The sequence below is a fragment of the Synchiropus splendidus genome, chromosome 15 (assembly GCF_027744825.2).
Source record: "Synchiropus splendidus isolate RoL2022-P1 chromosome 15, RoL_Sspl_1.0, whole genome shotgun sequence".
Classification (NCBI taxonomy): domain Eukaryota; kingdom Metazoa; phylum Chordata; class Actinopteri; order Syngnathiformes; family Callionymidae; genus Synchiropus; species Synchiropus splendidus.
In genome coordinates, this window is record NC_071348.1 from 3152020 (window position 1) to 3175429 (window position 23410).

General features: G+C 49.7%; 1 protein-coding gene across 8 annotated transcripts in view; it reads right to left on the reverse strand.

Moving 5' to 3' along the window:
- The window catches only part of ptprub (protein tyrosine phosphatase receptor type Ub), a 152399-nt gene that overhangs the window by 4219 nt on the left and 124770 nt on the right, over positions 1-23410 (reverse strand). The window contains exons 15-29 of one of the 8 annotated variants that reach the window (XM_053886905.1): positions 22366-22389; positions 22054-22208; positions 20533-20720; positions 15753-15825; positions 15608-15684; positions 13982-13999; positions 11476-11512; positions 10702-10799; positions 9506-9532; positions 8262-8378; positions 7445-7599; positions 6729-6864; positions 6129-6278; positions 4978-5292; positions 2846-2971 (exon numbers count right to left, since the gene is read on the reverse strand). In XM_053886905.1, coding sequence (XP_053742880.1) covers positions 2846-2971; positions 4978-5292; positions 6129-6278; positions 6729-6864; positions 7445-7599; positions 8262-8378; positions 9506-9532; positions 10702-10799; positions 11476-11512; positions 13982-13999; positions 15608-15684; positions 15753-15825; positions 20533-20720; positions 22054-22208; positions 22366-22389 — 1696 coding nt within the window. The remainder of the gene's footprint in view (positions 1-2845; positions 2972-4977; positions 5293-6128; positions 6279-6728; positions 6865-7444; positions 7600-8261; positions 8379-9505; positions 9533-10701; positions 10800-11475; positions 11513-13981; positions 14000-15607; positions 15685-15752; positions 15826-20532; positions 20721-22053; positions 22209-22365; positions 22390-23410) is intronic. The other 7 variants (XM_053886908.1, XM_053886906.1, XM_053886909.1 and 4 more) reach the window with 7 other exon arrangements.

The window sequence follows — 23410 nt, forward strand, 5'->3', positions numbered from 1 at the left end:
TTTAAAGGTCCAAATACAGGCTGAGATGATCTAGATTCCTCCGGTCTGGAAGAGCAGTCTCTGGCCTGGAGACAGGATTCGAGACACATGGCTGATAGAGTATTGATCATCTGAAGTCAATGGTCTCTCCTGGACAAGTGTGAGATATGTCCTGGGTCTGCCCCGGAGTCTCCACCATCACTTGACCAGGTGGGTGAAGTGGACACCCCATGGTCTATTTCCGCTCCAGTACGGCTGAGAGCACAGATCACTGGAAGCTTTGCCTTTTGGCTCAGCTCTTCCGTCTGCCTGACACGGCTTCTCTGATGGGTCCGACCTTTCTCTCCAGCCTCGTCTCCGAATGAGCTGAGCGGATCCTGATCCCACCTTCTTAACCAACCGTTCTGACCTTGAATAGTGTGTTTTCAGGATGGAATCAAGAGAAAGGCAGCAGGAAAACACCATCTCGGCTGCATTGTTTCCTCTCTATTCCCACCCGTCTCAGTCAGTGCCAGCGTTTGAAAGCTCCCACGCTGCCGACTGACAGTCTGGGCTCCGCTCCTGCAGCACACTAACCCATGGATCTGAGGCTCCGCGCTCGTAAGGGGGGCCCCGGACGAGGCTGAGAGTGGGCACTCTGTGTTCATCACCTCATTCTGAGCCTCCTCACCTGGGCCTTAAAGAGCTGTGCAGGACTGTACGTCATGCAAATTGGGCTGACAAAGTCTCCAACGATGCATGGAGGAATTGCCTCAGTGGAGATGGGATTTTTCTGCTGCTCCCACACCTCACAGGCGCTTGCTTACAGCGCACTTCCTCTGAGTCGGCCTGCCTCGCCCTGTACATCACTGTCACACAGGAAACTCGCTCGCAGCCGCCCAGAGAAGAACACGCCGACGATGAGCTATTTCGGTTTGATTCTACTCCTCCACTCTCTGTTGCGTTGCCCTCACCTTGACAGCAAGACAAGGGTGGCAAAGGTGTGCTGGTGGTGGGGGGGGTGAGAAGGGCAGATGAAGTGAAGCTGCCAATCAAGAGCTGAAGTTGCAGCAGAGCGGAGGAACGACTTGCATACAGATTTGGGCAATAATTGGTCGACAGTGAGCAGAATACATGGTTATGTAAATCCTCAGTCTCACACACACCTTAAACCTACAGCAGGAAGTGTGTGCAGTGCCAGTGATGTATTCAAACGCATGCACGCAGGTGTGAGGAGGAAGACCACCGTGCTCCCGCTCCTGTCAAAGAACTGTCAGCACCCGCTCGCACTTCCGCCTCGCTCTCCTCTCTACTGTGAACACAACCTGGATAAAGGCGGGTCTGGAAGCATGTGATTCCTGATGAGCCGACCATGAGCTTGTGTGATCGAAGACACAAGCCATCGGTCGTGCAATCGGATGTGAAGGGAGGGGGACCAACTCGGGGTCCAGACCCTGAAGCGAAGGGAGGGGGATCGACTCGGGGTCCAGACTCTGAAGTGAAGGGAGGGGGACCGACTCGGGGTCCAGACTCTGAGGTGAAGGGAGGGGGACCGACTCGGGGTCCAGACTCTGAAGTGAAGGGAGGGGGACCGACTCGGGGTCCAGACTCTGAAGTGAAGGGAGGGGGACCGACTCGGGGTCCAGACTCTGAAGTGAAGGGAGGGGGACCGACTCGGGGTCCAGACTCTGAAGTGAAGGGAGGGGGACCGACTCGGGGTCCAGACTCTGAGGTGAAGGGAGGGGGACCGACTCGGGGTCCAGACCCTGAAGTGAAGGGAGGGGGACCGACTCGGGGTCCAGACTCTGAAGTGAAGGGAGGGGGACCGACTCGGGGTCCAGACTCTGAAGTGAAGGGAGGGGGACCGACTCGGGGTCCAGACCCTGAAGTGAAGGGAGGGGGACCAACTCGGGGTCCAGACCCTGAAGTCCATGGAAGACGCCCCGGTCACCAGTTAACCAGGGGCCAGCTCATCTGAGACTGCAGGTGTAGAGACACTCAGCTGTTAAAGACAGTTTTCACCGCGGCACATCTTCAGGCATCACCAGAGGAGAAAGCGGAACTGGAGTTGATAGATTATGGTGGCAACTTCAGTTGCTTCTTCTCACGTCCTTCCCCCGAGGGTCCAAATCAATCAGGGAACAATAATAAGAGAAGACCGACATTTTTATGAAAATTCATGTCTTCTTTCGGCCCAGAAGTTCCTTCCTTTCTTCTGGGGACAGACCGAGGCGTTCACGAGTGACATGAGAGACTGGCTCCGCCCCGGGGCCTCCTCCCAGGCGTCCTGTGCTTCTGCTCTGAGCCTCTCCTGGTCGACTTCCCTGAGCTGCAATCTCAGCCACTTGAGTCGTACATTCAGGACTTCAACTCAGCCCTCTTTAAACGACAGACCTTAAACTCTGTTGTCTGACTTCAGTCGTTTTCAGAGGCTTTTATTTCCTGTGTGCCGGACGGTATGTTCGACTCCCTCCTTCATTTGTTGCTCTTTTGTTCCCCTGTTTTCGCCCGAGTGTCGCAGTAATTCGCCCTTCCTCCCACGCCTGTGACTGCTGTCCTGCGGTCACCAGCTCCTCCGGACGGTGGAGGTTATTTGCCTTGTGATTGTGGACACTGGGAAACAGAAGGCATGGTTCCTGAGCAATATCTCACAGTCGACTCACTTAAGACGGGCACCTCGGCTCGGTCCCACCAGGCTTACTGAAGCAATATAGCGGGATCACGACGCGTGGGGTACAAATCCAACAAGAAAAGCCTTAGAGTTTGCAGAGAAATTGAAACCTTGACTTCCAACATCAGGTGCAGCCTGTTTAGACCAGTTCATTTGTTGACTAAAAAGTCCAGTCACATGATGAGGTCAGCCAGGAGTCCCACAATAACAACTCACCCTTGTGACATTCTTGACCCGGAACAGACGAGTGATGACATCTTCGTCTGCTGACATGGACAGGAACTCCACTTCCATGGGCCCGTACTGCTGCAGGCCGGGCTCGGGCCAGTACTGGACACACGGCTGTGAGGGAGGAAGACCATCATCAACTGACCGTGAAGTGGACTGTCCATACACAAGACCAATAGCTCTGACCCTCACTCTAACATAAAAAAATGATGTTTTCACATGTTCATGTTCAGAGAACAAGCTTTCATTGCTGACATGAAACACCAGAGGAGTCAGTAAAAACATGGCATATTGAAGAAACAGTGTCATAATAAAGTCCTCATATTGTCACTTGGTGAGTTTCCGAGAGCTTCCTGGATCCATGAAAGACAACCTTGACAGCGGGGTTTAGATAAGAGGCTGAAATATTTAAGACACGTCGCAGCAAGTCCTCGCACAAGGACGAGGACTTCTTCCTGCAACGCTGGTTTGGTGGCAGAGAAGCTTCCTACACTCGACATGCAGGTAGTGGACGTGTGGTGATGGACAGAGAAGGAAGGTGAAGAACAGAGTGCAGGCCGGGGAGGTTGGTTAGGTCAAGACCAGGGCAGTGAGAACAGGAGAAGATTGGAGACCAAGATAGGGAGGACAGATCTCATGATCTATAGGCACAATACAGGAGTATATTATTATATCAATGAAAGCTCATATTTTATTTCATGTTTCAAACAGAACTAGAGCCACTGCAGCGACACAGAAGGCTTCTGCAGTGCCTCAACGACACGGACGATAAAACTTGGCTTCATTTTTACAAATATGTTAATAGCGGCGATGTGACATTTTAATCATGAATCGAGTGAGGGAAATGAGCGCACGCTTCCTGCTGGAAAATATTGACAAACAATAGGTTCAATGAGTTGGACGGGACTCGCGGCAGTACAGATGCCCCTCCGTAATGGAGACGGCAGCTCCCTGCTTCGTTCCAAACGGAGACTTGTTCAGTGCAGCTCCAGTGTAGGCAGAAATAACTCGGGCTCTCGCAGGAACACACTGTCTGCTTTCATTTCCTAATGAGCCACGATCCTCCTCCCGTTAATACCACCATTCCAGTGACATCTTCCCTCTCCCACTTTTGAATCCAGTCTCTGTGTGACACTTGAAAATATGTCTCGCAGCCAGTTCCTAATGGCTTCTTTAATCTCGGGATGTGTCTGTGCACTGGCGTCTGAGGAGCCTCTTATTTAGGCTCCAGAATTAGCAATGGCTTGTTGGACAATGTAACCGTTCTCTTCAGAGACGTGCAAATGTTTCCCATGATTCAGCAGCTGCTCTGCTCCGGCAATACTGAGACGCGACTTATCGGCTGAACATCCGGCAGTTAGGAAAGATTTGGCTCTTTTGAGGGACCGATTCAGGCGCCGGGACTTCAAGCATTCACCTCGCATAAAATGACTTATGTTTCTGGGGGGCGGGGCTTTGAGGGCAGCTAGTTTGGTGAGAGGCGGGGGACACCCTGGACAGGTAGCCTGTCACGAGACACGACATGACAGACAACCACTCAGACCTGGTTCTTAATGTATTTGGACCTCTTTCTCCTCTTGGATTTTTGGGTGAGTACTCCAGTTTTGTGTTCTCCTGGTCCTGCCTGCCAGTCTTTTGGTCTCATACCATTTTAGGGCATTCCATTTTAGTATTTCTCTGAATAAACCTGCAAAACTGTATTCTCCTTAGCACCTTCAAGTATGGAAGAAAATGAGCCCGAGTCATGACTGAACCTCGCAGCGCCCTCAGGTGGAGGAAAGCTAGGCAGGCGGCCATGACAGTGGAGTACATCTCGATTTGGGGTGACATTTGTTGCTCTGTGAAAAGATGCCGGTGACAGAAGCAGAGACGTGTGTGAGGAGGAGAAAGTGGGACGCTAATAAAAAAGAAATCTGAAACGTGGCTGGCGGCTAATGCTATTCTCCAGAGATGAAACTTCAGGAGGGGAAGCGAAAACTGGGGCGTGTGTTATCCAGACATGCCTGCAGATCAATGTGGCCAGGGATCAAAGCCCGGCAAAACGGCACGAAGGACTTAATCCCCCGCACCAACGCGGCGAGCAGGAGCAAAGCCCCGACGTGGTGGAGTGGTGACCTTACCCAGGCGGAGTTGGACTGGTTGAGCTGGTTGAGCATGACCACGGCGGTGCAGCCGTAGTCGAAGACCAGCCTCCAGAAGTCGGCCGTGGTGCCCGGCAGAGGGTGAGGGGTCACGATGAAGGCGGCTTGGCGGTGGAAGCTGTCGGCGAGGGCGGCGTTGATGTAGTTGTTGCTCTCTCCTTCGGTGGTGACCAGGAAGGCCAGGGCGCGGTCCGGCGGCAGGACGTCCATGCTGCGGTTCTTCTCTCTGTTCCTGGGCAGCAGGGCGATGCTGCACTCCTCCACGTCCACGTGCGGCGTCACCGAGTTTAAGGTCTGCCAGCGGAGGGAAGAGAAAGGCTGGTGCATTATAGATCCGCGCAGGAATCTAACAGAACGGCTGCATTCCCTTTATCTTTGATGGCATCTTTGTTCATTTAGTCATGATGATTTTCCACAGCTTAGAGATGTTTGCATCATTAACGCCGCCATCAATTATAGATCTGTGGCGAGCTAATATCTCTGCGCGCCGCAGAGCTCTGGCAAACACAATGTTGCTTTAACCAAGGACGCGGCCTGGAACGGCACCACCACACCAGCGACTCTGAGGGAAGAGCGAGTGTGACGGGAACACAGCTGGGTTTCTTCTCACCTGATCAACATCTAACAGTGTTCAGAGAGTGAAGCTCCACATACCAGGATCAGAGGAGGAACACACACAAGCTGAACAGAAACAAACACCCAGATTCTTCAGATCACAAACAAAACACGGCCGACAATTGAATCAGAAAATAGAGCGACTCAGACTGCATTGATCTTTAAACGACACCTGGAGCACAGTTGCAGGGAGAGATTTGCTGCCTGACCTTCCTGTTTGCTGTGTGACTTTTAATGTTCTCCGATTTCCCCCCACAAATCACTGACCAGTTGTTTTGAGGGAACTAAAGGAAAGCAGGGAGTCCATTATACAGGGCTGGGCATCCCTCGGTTCAAGGTCTGCTTGACCTATTAGAGCACTTGAAATATTGCTGTCGGTAGACAGCAGTCGTGGCCCTGACACCCCCGCAGCGTGACGGTCCTTTAAAGGGTTCGTAGATCCAGATACCTAACACTCCACAAATACAGTAGAAAAGTTGGTTCTCAGCATTCTTGGAATGATGCTCCAAACGCACCTGGAATTCTTCTCGGAGCTGAGACGAATTACTCTGAGAATCCACTCGCAGCATCTCGCGGTACGTGATGGCGAACTCGTTGACCAAGATGGCCGTTTCCCCGCACAGACAGGCCTCCAAAATGGCGTCATGAATAAAGATGTACTGCTCCTGCCAGCCAAGGAGGGAAAAACACAGGGGCATATTTTAGCGTCTGAAGTGAGTTTCATCAACAGGTCCACAACTGCTCGCTACGCGCAGAGAAGAAAGACGAGCCGTAAGGACTCGCTGAATTCATCGTGATGGAGCAGTGCTGGTGAGTCAAAGCGCTCACACTGTGCATTTAATGACACCCCTCCCCCGCCCCATAAACAAGTACAAATATAAGGAACAGATAAGGCAGTGTTGGGAATTCAAATGGTCCTGGTGTCAGAGGAACAGCACGTTCCTACGCAGAGCCAGGTTGCAACTCTTCTCTGTGAAACAAAGCCAGTGACCTTTTGCAGCAGTCCCTGAGCGGGAGACGAGAACGCCGCACTCCCGACTGATAAAACCCAATCATCTTTTGGTGTCACGACACGCGCTGAGCGAGGGAGGGGAGCAGCGGAAGGTAGAACTGACCTCCGTCTGGATCATGTTGATTCGCCGTGAGCAGAGGGTTTTCACACAGTTGTAGATGTCCACCACGCCTTCACACTCCGCCATGTCCAACATGACATCCAGCACGATGTAGCAGCCGGTGCGGCCCGCTCCCACACTGCCACACACACACGCTGGAGAATTACAGCGGAACATCTCACATGCTAACACGGGGCAACGTTTACTGGAGGAGATACCATAGAGCACTGAACCTGGTTCACCTTTGAACATTGTGTAGGTACTGGGGGGACGGAACATATGACATGTGTGTCGTCATTCTAGATTAACTATGAACATTTTCACCTTTAAAAGAGATTTGTATATTATTCTTCTTTAAACTGTCTCTGAATTGTTTTGAACTTATGAAAAATAACTACAAAAAAATAATCCAGACACTGAATAGAAGCATTTTTTATCATATGAAAAGGAAATTACAGACTTTTGTTTAGGTGTCCATGTTGCAGATCATGTTTAAGACTCACATTAATCCAGAAACACATTTGACAAAGCAGCATCAGAGGAACCAGGATTCAGAATTGAGTTAGAGGGAAACACCACAGTGGTGACGTGTTGCTAAAACACTGGATATTAAGGTGTGAAACAACGGTAGTAGTAGTTTTTATTGTTGGTCAGACAAAGGGAGGGGCGGATAAGATAAGAGTGGCTTCCCGCCTATCATCTCCCCAGTGTCAGCGTACCTGCAGTGCACCACCACAGGCCCGGCATCAGGTGGCGTCGACGCCTTCACTCTTCGTATGAACGCCAGCAGTCCGGTGGCGTGGTAGGGCACGCCGTGTTCGGGCCAGGACGTGAAGTGAAACTGCCGAACCTCGTGCTTGGTGGAGTATCCTCTCTGTCAACAGAAGATCAGCGTCAGGCAGCGCTCCGTCCTCACGGCGGGATGTTGTTTACACGGCGCGCTCGTCTTCAGGGCGCCACATGACTGCGGCAGCCACAGTGAAGCAGACATGTGGAGAAGAAGAATAATTCCAGCTCTGCGAGCTCAGGGAGGTTTCTCATCTCTACTGGGAGCCCGCTGTAGACACACAGCAATTTCTCCCTCCGTATGAGCGAGATGAAGTACGGCGACGCTAAAGCAAAGATTTGCCAAAGAAAGAGAAGAAACGAGAGGACAAAAGCTACCAGCAACAACTGCTCACAAATTCATGCTTCTTATTTCTTATTCAAATAAGACGCAGCGTGTGCCCACGGAAAGTGACAGTGGGATGATAATTCCCTGTTTGTGCCAGCGTCTCTCCGTGGCATTACGCTGCACCATTCCGACGATTCCCCGGGAGATTGACAGGGAGGGGGCCGACGGGGCAAAACTCTGGCTAAGTTGGATCGACAGCAGAGACATTTAAACAGCCACCGGCGTTAAGAAGTCCTTGGGCTGCCCATCAGCGGGAAGCCGTGCTAGTTTGATTTAATCCCACTCCTCGTACAAACAACGGCAACTTTCATTAGAGGATTATGGCGGAATATAATCTATCTGTGACTCAAAGTGGAACTCACCCTCTCCAGGGCAAAGGTGCGGACCGTGTACTCGGCCAGCGTCTCCGTCTTCAGCAGAGTGATCTTGATGTCGCCGTACATCTCGCTGTCCTCCGGCCAGTATTTACAACATTTCACCTGCCGACGAAAGAACACAAAGGTCTGCTCCTCATCTGATCGATAGCCAGTTGGTCTGGCTGTCTGAACACGACGGCACCTCAGTTTACGAGCACAAATCCTTCTGTATCTTTTACCACATAGATAATAGATATAGATAACAGCTCCATAAATGATTCCATTGACCCCTGTGTAAGACCACCCTGTATCACAGTAGACCTGTGGAGGGCAGGCCCGCGATAACTGCTCGTAACCTTTGATGCTCGTAGACCAAGGTGCCGCCGAATCATCACACAAACCTGCTCGCTACGCCCGCTATGCTACACAACAAACAAGTGCCAGCCAGTCAGCGAGCAACATGGTTAGCTGCTTCACTGAGCTAAACATCACCAGAACCACTGTCAGGTGCGCAAATAAAACCAAAATCTGAATGAAAGGTTATTACAGCTTCATCACATATGACACTATAGCTTTACTTTGATGCTTCATATTCAGTCCAGAGTTCTCACCAGGCTCAGGTACGGAGGCACACAGTGCAAAACCGTCTCGTACACATGCCACAACGAGCCGAAACATGGAAACAGAGACGCTAACATGGACGGTGACAAGGTCCAGCTGCTCTGAGGGTCACACGCTACAAACTTGCAGTCTGTCGAAGCCTTGGAACTTTGAACACCAGAAATCAAATGCTCTCATCACCTTCAAATACCTTTTAATGTAAACTGTTTAGAGAGAAATTTCTCCTTCAATTGTGACGATGATTATTTTAGGATTTCCAAACAACATTTCTGTCACCATTTTAGGTGAATAACTCGGTGAAACCAGCTCATCTGAGCTGCTTTTTTGGGTATCACATTTGCAAAGTCTCCAACCTGCCACACAGATTGAGCTAAGAGAGCTAAGCTAGGTTTGAGGGCTGATCCAGGTTTCAATAATTCACGTTGAGACAGACACAGCCGTGTGAACTCCACAACACAGAAGCAACAAACACACACACACAGCCGGTTCTTCTGCAGATATTTCATGTCGCAGGGCAAAGAAAAGTACAATAATGACACCACAATGAGAAGCAGAATAAGCAGCAGGGCGACACTGTTCCAGGGGACGGATATTTTGTTTTGGTTAATAGAGGTGTTGTTTGGCCTTACCCTCAAAGACGAGTCCTCATTTGCTGACTGCTCCCAGAATTGTAGGATGGAAAAACAAATTGGAGGTGAGGTGATGCAAAAATGGTGTAATTTTACACTTCCACTGAGGTAATGTTTCCCTCGGAGAGAGCTGGAGAGGTCGGGGCGCGCGGCTGGATCTATGCCGCTCCATTAGCTGTGGGGAGCCAGGAGCGCAGGCCGCGGCAAAGTTCACCTCAAAAATATGGTTCGCTAGAGCAGCGACTGCCATTTGTATCTCAGCGAATCTACCATCACAGCAGCAGTCGGCCACAAGTCTGCAGCCGTGACTCAGGGAAACCAAGAGCTTCCCAAGTGAGAATGAAGCTCTTGTTAAACACAAGCCATCTTCTTTTTACCGCCATGTGTTGACACTCACCGGTTGCTCGGGAAACCCTATCACAGCAGCTTCTTCCGCACGTTCCCAAAGACCCCGCCGTGAGCGGTCAGAAGAGACAGTCTGACCATCAACCACTAGACTGGAGTCTGCAGTTGGCAGTTCATGGGCACGGATCTGAGAAGCATTGAGCGGTCCTGCTGCCATTGTCATGGAGCAACGTTGAGATCAGATCTCCTTTATTAGCCCCAAAGCGGGGAAAGTAAAAACATTTCAATGGTTTGGAAAACCACAAATGTTCAATCAGGAATTAAGCTTTGGCTCCTCCGACTTTAGACGCGTCACACCCGAGGCACCTTCCTTCACCATCTCAAGTGCCTTGTCCTTCTTCCGTCCCTGCTTCAGTCAGATCCACTTGTAGGGATAAGGGAGCCCAAGCTCACACACGGCCAGGACGCGTGGTCTCTGACGCAGACCCGGGCACAGTCGCCCTCCTCTTACTCGTGACTCCAACTATCAGACTCCTATCGGCTAACTCGGAAGGCTGCAGAGGTGATGAGTCACAGCTCCCACCACAAACACACTTCACACCACTCAGAGAAACAAATTCTGCCTGAGTAAGGATTCAATTATTCATCGCGGGAGGTCGATTTGTTCTTTGGCTCGCTGATACAGAGCCGCTAACGCGCTTCGATTGGCTGTATTTTGAGGATGAGTCATCTCAGGGCTCCGGTCCTGAGTGAGAAGCATCTGCGAGGGTTTGACACGCCAGGATAAGAGACGCTGCCAGACAAAGGCAGCAGCTCCACGTGGACAGGTGACGCACGGACACAGCACTCACCCTGCCAACCTCCACCAGCTTAGTGATCATGACGATGCTGAAGCAGTTCTCTTGCCACACCATCCTCCAGAAGTCATACAGCGTCTCCTGCTTGGGTCCTTCAAGCAGAGGAAACCACAGATTAAAGTCAGCCTGCTGGTGCCATGGTTAGACATTGCGTAATCCACTTTTGGAGAGCAAAGCATTCTCCAGCCGAGGCCCAGAATCATGGCCACGACCATCATAACAAACATGTCTGTGAAGAAAGGAGAGCTCCTCTTCCTTCTGTCATGCCACCTTTTACTCATCCTCTCTTTTTCACTCCTTGTCATCTTACTTTCATTGTCCACATTTCTCACTCCTTCATTACCTACCTCATCTTTGTCCTTCCAGTAAATTCCGCCTCACTTTCCCTTCCTTTTTCTCATGTTTCTTCTGACTTTCCTTTCCTACATTCCTCCCTTCCTCACCTCTTAAGACACCATATTTTCCTCTCTACTCTCCAAGGGAGCTTTCTCCCTCCATATTCCTCCCTTCTTATTTCTTTTTTACTGACATCTCCTCCTTTCTTTAGACTCCTGACTTCCTCCTCCCTTTCATGCATGGTTCTCTTCCATCATTAACACCTTTCGTCTTTATTTGCTGACAGACACCTCTCATTAATAATGCACTTTCCTTCCATCCACTTTATTTATATCATCATTTAGCATTTTCATTCAAAAAAATCCTTCTTTCTTTCTAGATCACATCCCATGTTTCCTCATCACTCACTCACTCCAACACCAACACACTCACCCTGAGTGGCAATGAAGTGGTTGGATCGATGGTAGCCCTGTAAGAAAGAAGAAGACAAGACGCTGCGTCAGCCATCATCATCGCGGGGCGCCTCTCAGTCTAACCCCTTCCCTCCCATGATCCCGGGCGACCTCCCCACCCGCATCGGACTTGGGTTCAACATGGCGAGGACGAACTGAGCGTGCGACGCCAGAGTTAGCTGGATTGTTGTGCACATTCATGCAGCCATTCATCATCAGCTGCTCCCCGAGTCGGATCTATAATCATCCACTTCACCTAAACACAGTAGACGCTGCTCATGAGCCGACGTGGATATCAAAGGTTGAATTAAGTGATTGATTCCGCTGAAACCTTGGCGGCTCACAGGTTATCAACAGAAACTCAAAGGCCGCGAGCGTCTATCAAAGGCCGGACGGGAACGCTCCCTATTAGACGCTCAAATGAATCCACTTATCGCTCCAAGCTGATTTTGACTGCTGTTTTAGAGAGTGTTATTTGGATTGGCAGTCCACTTGACACGGCAGGCCATGACATGTGAGGACCCCCGCCTGGCTTTTCCTCCGCACCGCTGTACTTATCTCAGCGGGGCTCCCAACAGCACATTTTGAAACCTCTCTGACATCGGCTTCCTTGTGAGAGTCACCTCTGGTGAACCCCGGGCCGTGAGGTTCTCTCAAACGGACGCTGGAGTCAACCGCGTATTGGGGTTGGAGGTAGGTTTGCTAGGCTTGGAAGTGATCCAGGAGGGGTTGGGGAGGAGGCGCGTTGTGAGACCACCAGATGGCGTCTCTCTCAGCTTAAACGCAGGGGCAGGTGCAGGGCGTTGTTTTTGTCTTTCTTCCCACCAGGCCCTGCACATTACTGATGGTGCTGTGAGAGAGTGACTGTTCGAAGGGATTTAAACAGCAAGTGACACGTCGCTACATGTAGAAGGAAAGGAGCTCCAGCCCATAACTCACCCAACCCCAAACCTCCGTCGCTCTTTTACGTGACGCGGTGCCCACGGTGTCTGGATATGCATGTGCTTCAATAGAAAAACATGCATCACTGACTGCCTTCGGTGTCAGAATAGGACACAAAAGTCCACCTTCCCTGTGTCAGTATATTGCGCCATGGGAGTGAAGATGTGATGTTGGAACACGTGAAAATATTGAAATAAATACACAAGATTTGCTTCACCGACTTCCCCTTCTGCAAGGGCCACCTGATCTGAAATAATCTCAGACTTGAATCCAGATGTTTGTTGCTCAACGTTCAATCCGCTGTTTGACTTCACTCCTTTTTTCCATAGTTTGACACTCGAACACCAGAAGCAGAATGTCAGAATCCGGTAGTGTTGAAGGTTGACAAGTGAAAACTTTGAGAAGAGGTGCCTCCTGTCTGGGAGAAGCCTCACGCAGCATGACCTGCCAGGGAAAGTGTCTGCCTCGCTTCTCTTTGACTGAGAAAGTGAAGAAACAATAAGTCTCAGCTAAACCAACCATAAATAGGATTTCTCCATCGCAGATGGCGCCACATGGAAGGCGCTGACACGACGATTCCCGCATCCTGGCACTTTATTAAAAATATGATAACTTTAGCTGCAGACGTTTCAAACTGCGACGTCTGATTCATTTATTACACTCGGCGGCGCCTTATAAAAATACATCTACTTTTATTGGAGCCGTATGATTTATGCACAAAGCAGGTCTATTTTGTCCTTGAGTCGCAGCACGTACGCTTCCAAACAAGAATAAAACAGCCATAAATCATTCACAAAATGGCGAGAAATAATCACCAACACAAGTTTGCTTTGTCGTATTTCTGGAGGCTTGATATCAAAGGGTGTGTCAGCCTTTGATATGGACGGCAGGCGTGGTGGATGTGGATGTGAACAATGAGATGTCACCTCCACAGCCTCACGGGGAAGAAACACGACAGAGACCACCTGACGGACTTTGAAGCACGGACAATTAGAGGATGAGCAAAACAAAAGAACGTCTCCGACCCGCTGCCGTCGCACAGACCGCGGCGGCTTTCACCACCCAGCCATGAAAATGTTTCTGAAATGTCGGCCATGTTGCTGAACGGATTGGGATGAGGATGGCTGGAATGGTGATGGACGACCGTTGCTGTGAGGCCTGCTATCCACAATTCCTCTGGCCCTGACCAAACGCTATCAGCATGAATGCTACCGATTCTCCACTCAAGACGGTCACCATGGCAACTGAACTTCCTGAGTCTTGGACACTTATAAGAACGAGAAGGAAAAAGAAAAAAAAAGAAAAGAAAAAAGACAGAGTCCTCTATCCGGCGAGGACACATCTCCTTGTGTTCATTTCAAATCATTAGCTAAAATGGCACACGTTGGGTGCCAGTGTGCATAATTTTGGAACACACTGACCTTTGAGCATTTGTGGATAGAGGGATTTGGGAGGAGAAGAGGGGGGTGGGGAGAGAACAGGGGGGGGGAGGGAAGCAAAAATAGAGCGATGGCAGGCAGAAGAAGGAGCTGTGAAGTACTTACTTCCCTGTTAATCCGAATCTAGTCCAAGATCAAGGAAGTTGGGAGAGGATAGAGAAAGAAGACATATAGGCTAGTTAATGAAAGAAGCTGTTCGGCAAATAGCATTCTAGGAAACAGACAGGTGGGAGGAGGTGCGCCTGCATTTTGGGTCTTCCTGGAGACTATCGCTGTTTCCTCAGTGTTTTATCACCGGTGCGGTGTGAGAGGCGGGTCGGCTCGCTGGCTGGCTACAGTGGAGCGGGGCGAGAGGTCGAGGCCCTCAGGCAAGGAGCCTCCACTAAACTGCTAAGTAGCCTTGTCCCAGAATGGCCTCCAATAAACCCCTGCTGCACCAAGGCGGACAAACGTTACCATATTTGAAGCCCTACATTCAACAACAAGCACAGGTACTACTTCAAATTACCAATAAAACCATGCTAAGCAGTGATCGGGTCGCAGCGTAATCTCCAGGCGAGCTATGCAATACTGACAACTACACTGCGGCTGCTACTCGACCAAATGATACCGTTACTGTTGGAAAGAAACGGTTGTTTACTTCGTTCCTTGAGAACAACGAAAGATCGGGAATTATTTATCAAGTTAAAGCAGCCTTGTCTTCACTCAGAACATTCATCCGAACCTAACAGTGTTCACTCAAAAAGCCAAACAGAAAGTACTCAGACAAGACTGCTTTGTTACGTCCTATTTCCTGCGTGTGGTTTTTAGCTAAAACTGAAATGTGTTTTTATGGCGCCTCCCACGGCGCCTATTAAAAACTTCAAAGAATCAAATCTGACCCAAGATCATGTGTCTCATAGGGCAGCTGAAAACTCAATTATATTCCAATAACAAACTAAATTTACTGGGATCAACAAAACACCTTGCATGGAATTTGAAGTTATGGCCTCCCACCACTAGATGGCGGTGTTTGCATTCTGCGGCTAGGAAGGTGTTCAACAACACATCAAGACTATGAATGCTCAAGACATCTATGAGGAAGGCAGTGAGTTTGAGTCAGAGTCGACGACAAACACGGAGCTCAACATTCTGAAACTGGCCTCCAAGACAAACAAGACAGTGCCGAAAAGTGGAGGGATGTTTGTTGCACATGTTATGGTCCGTACTATAAATACTACGTCCTGCCTGACTTCCGCTCCCAGCCTCGCCATGCCGCGCGGCAGCATTTGTTCACAGCACTGAATATAATCTCAACATCTGCTCCCACCGCCGCCTCTTTGAACGGCACACATGACTGTTGGACACGATGCTTGAGGCGCGTGGCGGCACGCCGAGACGCTCCTCTCCTCCCAAACCCATTCTGAGATTGAATAACATCCATCACGTCTATTTAATTTGGAGGGATTTGAAATATGCTACGGAAAGGTTCATCTCCTTTGCGGGGCTTTAAATGCATTTGCCCGATTGTGATTTAATAAAAGCTGAGTTAGTCTGGGTCAGGGACCTGGTGAAGCAATCGACGAGCACAGCATCTGGCAAAAGCCCTCAGCGAGAGGGGCATGCGATTGGATGAGAGCGTCCAGGTGAAAGTGGGCCAGCAGACCGGTGGGTTTATAGCGATGGCAGAAATGGACGGTGCTTCTGTTGTCAAAGGTGTTTTCATTTCCGGAAAAACAGAATGAGGCTTACGTCAATGTAGTTTGCATTAATGTAGTCGGAGTTGGGGTCTCCCAGCAGAGGATGGAGCTTCACGCGGTGCCGGTCATCTGAGGCCAGACAAGCCAGAGTGAGTGCCGACATTCACATTGGACTGAAGCGCTACGGGATGACTCACATCCGAGCAAGGTGTCGTGTCTGCTTTTAGTCTTGTCCTTCTTCTTTGTGCAGTCCCAGCCGTCAAAGAAGCTCTGAAAGCAAAAGAAAAATGTCGGAGGAAACATCATTATGCATCATTATCTTCGTCCACTTGATCGTATGTGAAGGACACGTCTCGCTCTGACGGCACTTAAGTGGAGGTTTTCACTAAACACGCAGTTAAAAGGAAAGTTTTCCTGACGCCATAGTGGGTGTCAGTACTACACAGAGTAAACTGGCTGCACATCAACCAGCTGTCTCATCCTGAAAATACTGGAACGTGACGGTTCAGTCGTTCTTTCTTTGATTCAAAAAAAAAAACAAAAAACTTCTGTTCATCCTTGAATCCACTCTTTTCTTCCAGTTATCTGAGGTAAGCAGCCACCATAAAGAGGCCCTCTGCAGGCTCTGGCCCTCGACCTTGTCTAAGCAGGTCACGTCACTGGGGAGTGGTCCAGGACACTGACCTGATGACTCCGAGACAAAACCTCACGCGTCCCACTTAGAAGACTCATACTGAACCTGCTTCATCTGTTGCCACACCTGGCATCATCTGGCCAACACGGGTGTGTCCAAGTCAGGCCCATGGGCCGTTTCAGGTCCCTGACCTAATTTCATACGGCCTGCATAAAATAGCATGAATACTGAGTTAGAGTGAAGTAAAACAATTCACACACACCCTCACTGAAAGAGTCACCGTTCACTGCTAATGTTTATGGACTGTGGGAGGAAACCAGAGTGACCAGGGAAACCCTCCACAAGCATAGGGAGAACGTTGCAATCCCAAGCTGATGTCAAACCTATGGCTGTCTCGCAGTGCAGCTACAGCTCTAACCAGTAAACCACCAGACTCCTGTTGGGTCCTTCCCTCATTCCCGATCAAGACACCAACACTCAGTATGTGAGTAAGTCTGAGGCGGTGTGGCTTCCGACCACATTAGCTGGAACTGGTCAGCGACTGAGTGGCCAATCGGGAGGCCGTATTTTAGGGCCCTGGGCCTCGTTGTCAGGGGCAGAGGCTCTGTCAACATGTTTTAATAGTGGCCTCTTTTATGAGCTCTGTGTGGGTAGCACAGAGGCCATGATGCTTTACGACGTGCCTGGAGTGCCGGGGACTGAGACCGATCACCATGGCAACATGTTTACGCCGAACCCGTGTGTGTTTCAGACGAATGCGCGGCTTTTAAAGCCGAGCTAAATGACACTTTAACAATGACACGTGAAGTATTTTGAATGACTGGCTTCCAGAGCGGAGTGTTTTCGCAACGGGATTCTGCTGTAAGAGTCACATGCCAGATGGTTTTGAATTAGTTATTTAAGGATTAAATTCCAGCGTGGTGAGGCTTAGCTTCTCTTTTAAGTGCCCACCAGCCAAATCAAGTTTTTAAATCCATAAATAAAACACTCTTGCACTCGCAACACTCAGCCGACCCCTGCGGTGTTCACCCACCGGAGGAATTCGGCAAAGTCGGCATGCTGAGCAGAGGATTACCACACGGTTGTCCCTGCCGAGAGCCCCGGCCCGGCACAATCCCACTCTGGATTACATCCTCCTCCTCTCTGTTTCCAGGCTTCTTGTGTTTATCACTTGCTGGATCTCTGCGTTCCATTGAACCAGAAGCTCCACCTGAGATCTCTGTGCTTTTGGGCCTCTTCAGGAGCAAGACCAGTGGAGGCGTATCGGCGATGGGGGGTTCAAACAGAGAGGTGGGAGGCGCTTCAAAGCCAGGGGCCGTGTCGTTGCGAGATGTTTACCCTTCTTCGGTGGGAAGGCGGCGCACTTTAACACTAGTCGTAAATTCTTGATCAATGTTTTTACGTGTCGCCTGCGTTCTTTGGGGAAATAAAAGCCGAACCTGCCAGGAGAGAGCAATACGATACACCTCGTCTTCTTCCCTCATAATGGAGAGACACTCAAAACACTAACCAAAAAGAAAGGTGTATTGACTTTTGGAGTGGATTGTCTTTTGCCTGTGAGGGACAGTTTAATGAGTCTGCCAGCACAAACCCAGAGGGGGCAACTGTGAGCCAGAAGATGTTTTCTGCAGCACATAAAAGCCGGTGGCTGCGGGGGACAGCGCTGAACTTCTCTCCGGGGGGTGGGCGACACTCGTGGATCCAATTGTTCCAGCGGGGAGGTGCTCCCAGTGATTTGGGCCTTTCATTATTTGCCCCGAGTTGTACTGCCGGAGATATCATCCCGCTCAACAGCAGGGAAGGGAAAAGCAATATTCTGCACACAAGATTCGGCTGGGGGAGAAATCCGCAGAGCATTGGAGGAGAGGAAGAAAGAAATAACCAAGCAGAGATGTTGCAGACAAACTGCAGAGTCAATCTGGGGGGGCGAGTGCTTTTCACAAGGGGCCACGTTATATAGCGAGCGCTCCAGGGGCCGTCAAGATGGTTCCTCACGAAGAGGGTTTCACCAGAGCGCTGCATCCAAAGCTGTCCAACCCTCCTGAAGCCCATCTGCTCTTCTTAGAGAACATTCATTGCGCAGTGGTCTATTCGAGGTGCAACGTGTTTTCGACAACCCACTTCTCATTGTTCATCACTAGCTCAGAAAATACTGCTGCCACACCCACCACCAGAACTCCCCCCTCAGGTACACACTTTCATTCCCGTCATTACTACATAGATTTATTTGGTGGCTTTATATTTATGGAAATGGACGGTGGGCGTATCCCTTAGAGGTAGGGTGAGGAGCTCTGTCACGCGGGAGAGCCTCGGAAAAGAGGAGTCTGGCATCTCATAAGGACTCCCCTGGACAGGTGTTAAAAATATTGCAAACACAAACAATTCACAAAAATATATAGGTTGATAAGTAAATAAAAATACTAGACATAGACAACTGCCTTGGTCCGACTCTGTGTCTGGTCTCCACAGACCATCTGTCCTGCCTAACTTTGTCTCCAAACACCTCGTCCTTTCTCCCAATGACAACCTCAGCACCTTCCTCTGACTCTTCCAACTCTGACTCCTGACACTCTAAAGACCACCACTGTCCAATAAAGCTTCACTTTCACTGTTGCTGCTGCGCTTCTGTTGGAGCCCCTGCCACCCTGCCTGCACTCTCTTCTTCACCTTCCTTCGTCGCTGACCCTAGATACTATTTTCTCCATCTCTGCTGCCTCGTCTTCACTGGCTGAACTGCTGCAGTGCATTATGAGACGGTACAAGGACGGTAGAGCAGGACAGATTCATGTGAATGTCAGAGCCCAGAGATGCTGGAGCCATGGAGCAACATTGCTCCAGTGCAGAGCAACATTCAACATTTAGTATTTTTAGACCTAATTTTCATGACATGGCTTGTCAAATGGACGCTGTCCTGGCCCTCCTACGGTCCCTGCCACGGACACAGGACGGGCTCTTCACTCCCTCCTGAGACGTCAAATCAGGCCCACATCATGACAGAGGTCTTCTTCGGCCCGAATGAGGATGATTTATTCATGTTTCCTGCAGCGCCGTGATCCCGACGCCTCTTAACCCCACTAATGAACTGGGCTGGGTTGAGAGAATGTCACCGGAGCATTGATGTCTTACTTCAATATTCCTCACACACCAAAGCAGAGAGTCGTATCACCAGCTCATATTTCATGTGATGATCCTCGGATATCAGGAGACTTACATGCAAAAAGCCAAGAGAGGAGCAAGCCTGAGGTTTGTTATGAGTTGAATTTGCTTTTTTGAAAGTGTTTTCAGGTTCTTCCCCTCTCACACCTCCAGCTTGAGCAGCTTATTTCAAAGATCCTTCCAGCCATGGCAAGCAGTTTACTCTTCCTCTTCCTCCCTCGCAGTGTTCTGCCGCCTGACGATGATGTCACACGACAACATGTCACTAACCAGTGCCGCCTTCTTCAAGACATTTATCCAGCGCAATTTTAGCGCCAGATACTTCCTGTTCAGAAGACATCACTTCCTGTGAAGGTGACTCTTGCTTGAATGTGCTTGTTTACCCAACTTTGAGGGGACCAATTCTTGACAAAGCCCTATCCTTGTGAGGACTGTTTGACTTTGTGGAGACATTTGAGGCTTAACAAATAACCAGTTTGGTTCAGAGTCCTGGTTCGGGGTGAGGGTGAGAGGCTGGGGAAAGGGTTATGACCATGAGAAACCTCACAATGTCCCCACTAGGAAAGAAATACAAGTGAGTGTGTGTGTGTGCATGCCTATTTATACCGATTCTTGGAAACACACCTACTTGCGGGGACATTTCTGCCATTTCCCAAATGGTTGAGCCCCAAATCGAGGATTAAAACCTCAAAATAACTGGGTTTTATTTTGGTTCAGAGTCTTGGTTCAGGTTGTCCATGTGTTTTGGGTGGTCGCTGATGTATGATACCCCAAAGGTTGATCTCATCCTCACTAGCGAATCATGTGTGATCATGAGTCTTCACAGCGACCAGAGTGAATCCGTCTCTCACTCCTGAACTGGAATAACTGCGCCCTGACTCACAGCCTGGGAGACACTCTCCTCACGGCTTGGTTGGTTGCGCTTCACCAGCCGTGGTGATGCTGAGGACCAGACTGATCTCCACCATGTGTTCTAACGGACATCAGCGATGACTGCGAGTTTCGGTGCACCACTCCAGTGACATATGGCTGCTGAGTAATAACCATTACTGAGGATAACCCGCTAAGATTAAATGCACCTTAATGCATTGTGGAATGTTTGTAAGAGGAAATCAGAGTGACATTTTAATCTTTTGTGAACCTGCCAGATCAGGACCACAGTCAAACGGAAGAGTGGATTTTCGCACCTCGTACTCCTGCTTGAAGCCGTAGCCCTCGGCCGTCTTCATCTGGTTGATGTGCTGGAGCAGGTCAGCGACTCGAACGGCGGGGTGCAGCTGTCCGGTGTGGTAGGGGGAGCCCTTGCGCCCACACTGGTGCCTCGGGGAGCCGCCCAGGAGACTGCTGGCCTCGTTCACCGAGCTGCGGGCGTCACCTGTGGCGGACAGCTTCTCCATCAGACTCGAAGGAAACAAACTCTTCATCGCAGATATTGTTTTGAACCGACACCAAACAAGTTTCTGAGGAATGTGAGAATGATCTTGGCACCAGGTCAACAAATCTATCATCCCTCACTGAGAGACTGGCAATATCAGAAAAGAAATGTGAAAAATGCTGCCAACTCTCTAATCTTGTTGCGTGGAGTGGCGGAGACGAGGACGCTCTGAAGACGGAACATGTATTTTCAATTCTCAGGCAAAAATACAACAAGGATGCTAAATGTCAAATTTGAAATCAAAAACTGCTTTTGCTTGAAGGGACGCCGCCGCAATTTCCCCCACAATCGTCGGTGGTGTTATCTGCCTGCGAGCAGGTGTACACAGAACACCCAGCCCATTTTCCCAACAGAACCGTCCGTGCCAAACACAGCTAACAACCTTCACTCCGAAATGACAGCGGCCGCACCGCTGCACCCAGTTTGAGACTAGATCAGGGCAAACTTTTTGACACGAGGGGAACCAGACGGGTTGGTGAGGTTCAGCGAGGGGGCGGGGCGGGAGGAGTCGAGGAGAGATTATGACCTCACCCTCTGCATGAACGTGTGCCAGAACAGTTCTTGAAACGTTGGAAAATATGCTGTTCTTGCAGGGTTTCTGCCCCAGAGAAAAATGATCTCTTTTTAAGGATGAACTCTCACCTGATCAAACGTATTTAAACAAAGTGGAAGCATCGTAGCAGACACATAACATGGAGGTGGACGTGAACATGATGGTTTTGCTGTGATTTTCACAGAGAAATCCCTGAAGAAACATCTTGAAGACTGAGGTCCATTGCTCGCGGTTTGGATTGGAGGCAGATTTACTTCTCATGATTATAAACTAGTGTTTTTACTATCAATTCAGTGGAAGAGAAAATGTTCCCCTTTGTCTCTCGATCACTTTTTGATTGGTTTGTTTCTTTTTTCATAGTTATTGTGTGCCAATCACGTGACGGTGCTGAGCTCCATTCATCGCTCCAGCAGGGGTCACCAACATGGAGGAGCCCATGGGCTGCTAATAATAAAAATAATAGTTTCACTTTCACATCATAAACATTTTATTGTGTTTGCTTTGGTTCAATATTTTTCTTTTCTTGTTATACCATTGGTAATTATTATGAAAACTCAGCCATGAGACCGGTATTTGAGAGGAGTATCGTTGATCATCCATTATATATTGAGATGTCAGAAGTGTGCACTGAACCGATGGAAACCCTTTGGGTCACACACGAGACTGTGCCAGTGTCGAGTCTGGAAACGAAGAAATGAGGACCATTGCGCTCCTCCTCACCTCGTGTGCCGCAGGTGTGTGCGTCCATGAAGGACAGCGCCATCCTCTCATCCTCCTGCAGGGTGCTCTGGTCGGTGAAACTGCGCTCCATGGAGCCCATGTGGCTCTTCTCCTGCCGGTAGGTGATGGGCGTCTTGTTCATGTTCACCGGTTTCCTTCAGAAGGAGACAGACTTGGCGTCAGTTGGCCCAGCTCAGCGCTGGGTGTTCACAGGCAAACAGGCCTCTCTGCTGATGATGACTGACAGCAAGAGCACAAGCGTGTGTTGTTGGTCAGAAAACAATGGAATAGAAATGAGGCATCAGCACTTACGGATAGTAAGAGTAGTAGTCCCTTCTGTAGAGAGGGCAGGGGAAGGAGAAAAAAACCAACAAGAGATGTGAGATGAAAGCGATGTCAGCCCAGAGCAGAATGCATTGATCACGGTGGAAATGTGAGGCTTTCAGCTCGGGTCGCCAGGTGACACATGCAAGAGCAGGTGCTGGTGGACCAAACCTCAGCCAGCCAGACGTGAGCTGTCCTTCAGCAGGACATCGACCGGAGAAGTCCGGAGTCCCATTTGGACCTGCAGTGTCACCGAGTCACAACATCCTCGCGCCAGACTGTTTAACTACAGTTTAGAGAGCATCACATCTAAGTGATGCTGACACATTCGATCACTCGCTCATTCTGAGAGGGATTTAGAGTCGCGGGGAGCTCATAGCTTCTGTGGACACCCAGCCATCCCAAGAGAGAGATTTGGGTCACACCAGGTGCTACTTGCTTCTTTAATCGATGAGCAAACCCCCTGGATCTACCTTGCCCAGTCTTATCTCCTGCTCCAGGACTGGATCAAAAGTTTCTGCCTCATTCAGCTAACACCTAACAGAGATACAATCCTTGTATCAAACAACAGCGGTTTGCGTTGCGGGTACATTGCTGCATCGCACGGGCCTTGAGTCCAGGCTTAAATGACCACGACACTATGGAGGGATATCTCTGCCATCCAGACAAACTGAATTTGAATTTGGTGCAGGCTTGACTCCGGTCCATGACTGCAGAGTTGAACCGCTAGTGAGGTTGCATTCAATGTCATTGGAGGAAATTGGACATTTGAAATGTGATCACACAATCATACAGCGTGGCACTTATATTATACATGGCGATACATCACACCTCAAACTGCTGTTCTGAGTGCTGTCAGTCTTGATTCGCCGTCACTCACAGAGCAAGGACACGCCCCCAACGCCATTTCTGTGCTATCAGTTTTGAAGTCTTAAAAAAAGGTTTGTAATGATAAAAAAAATGGAATCTGCAAAAGAACTTTTGAATTAGTAAATACAATTTGAAACCAAAAAACTTTTGTCACGCTTTATTG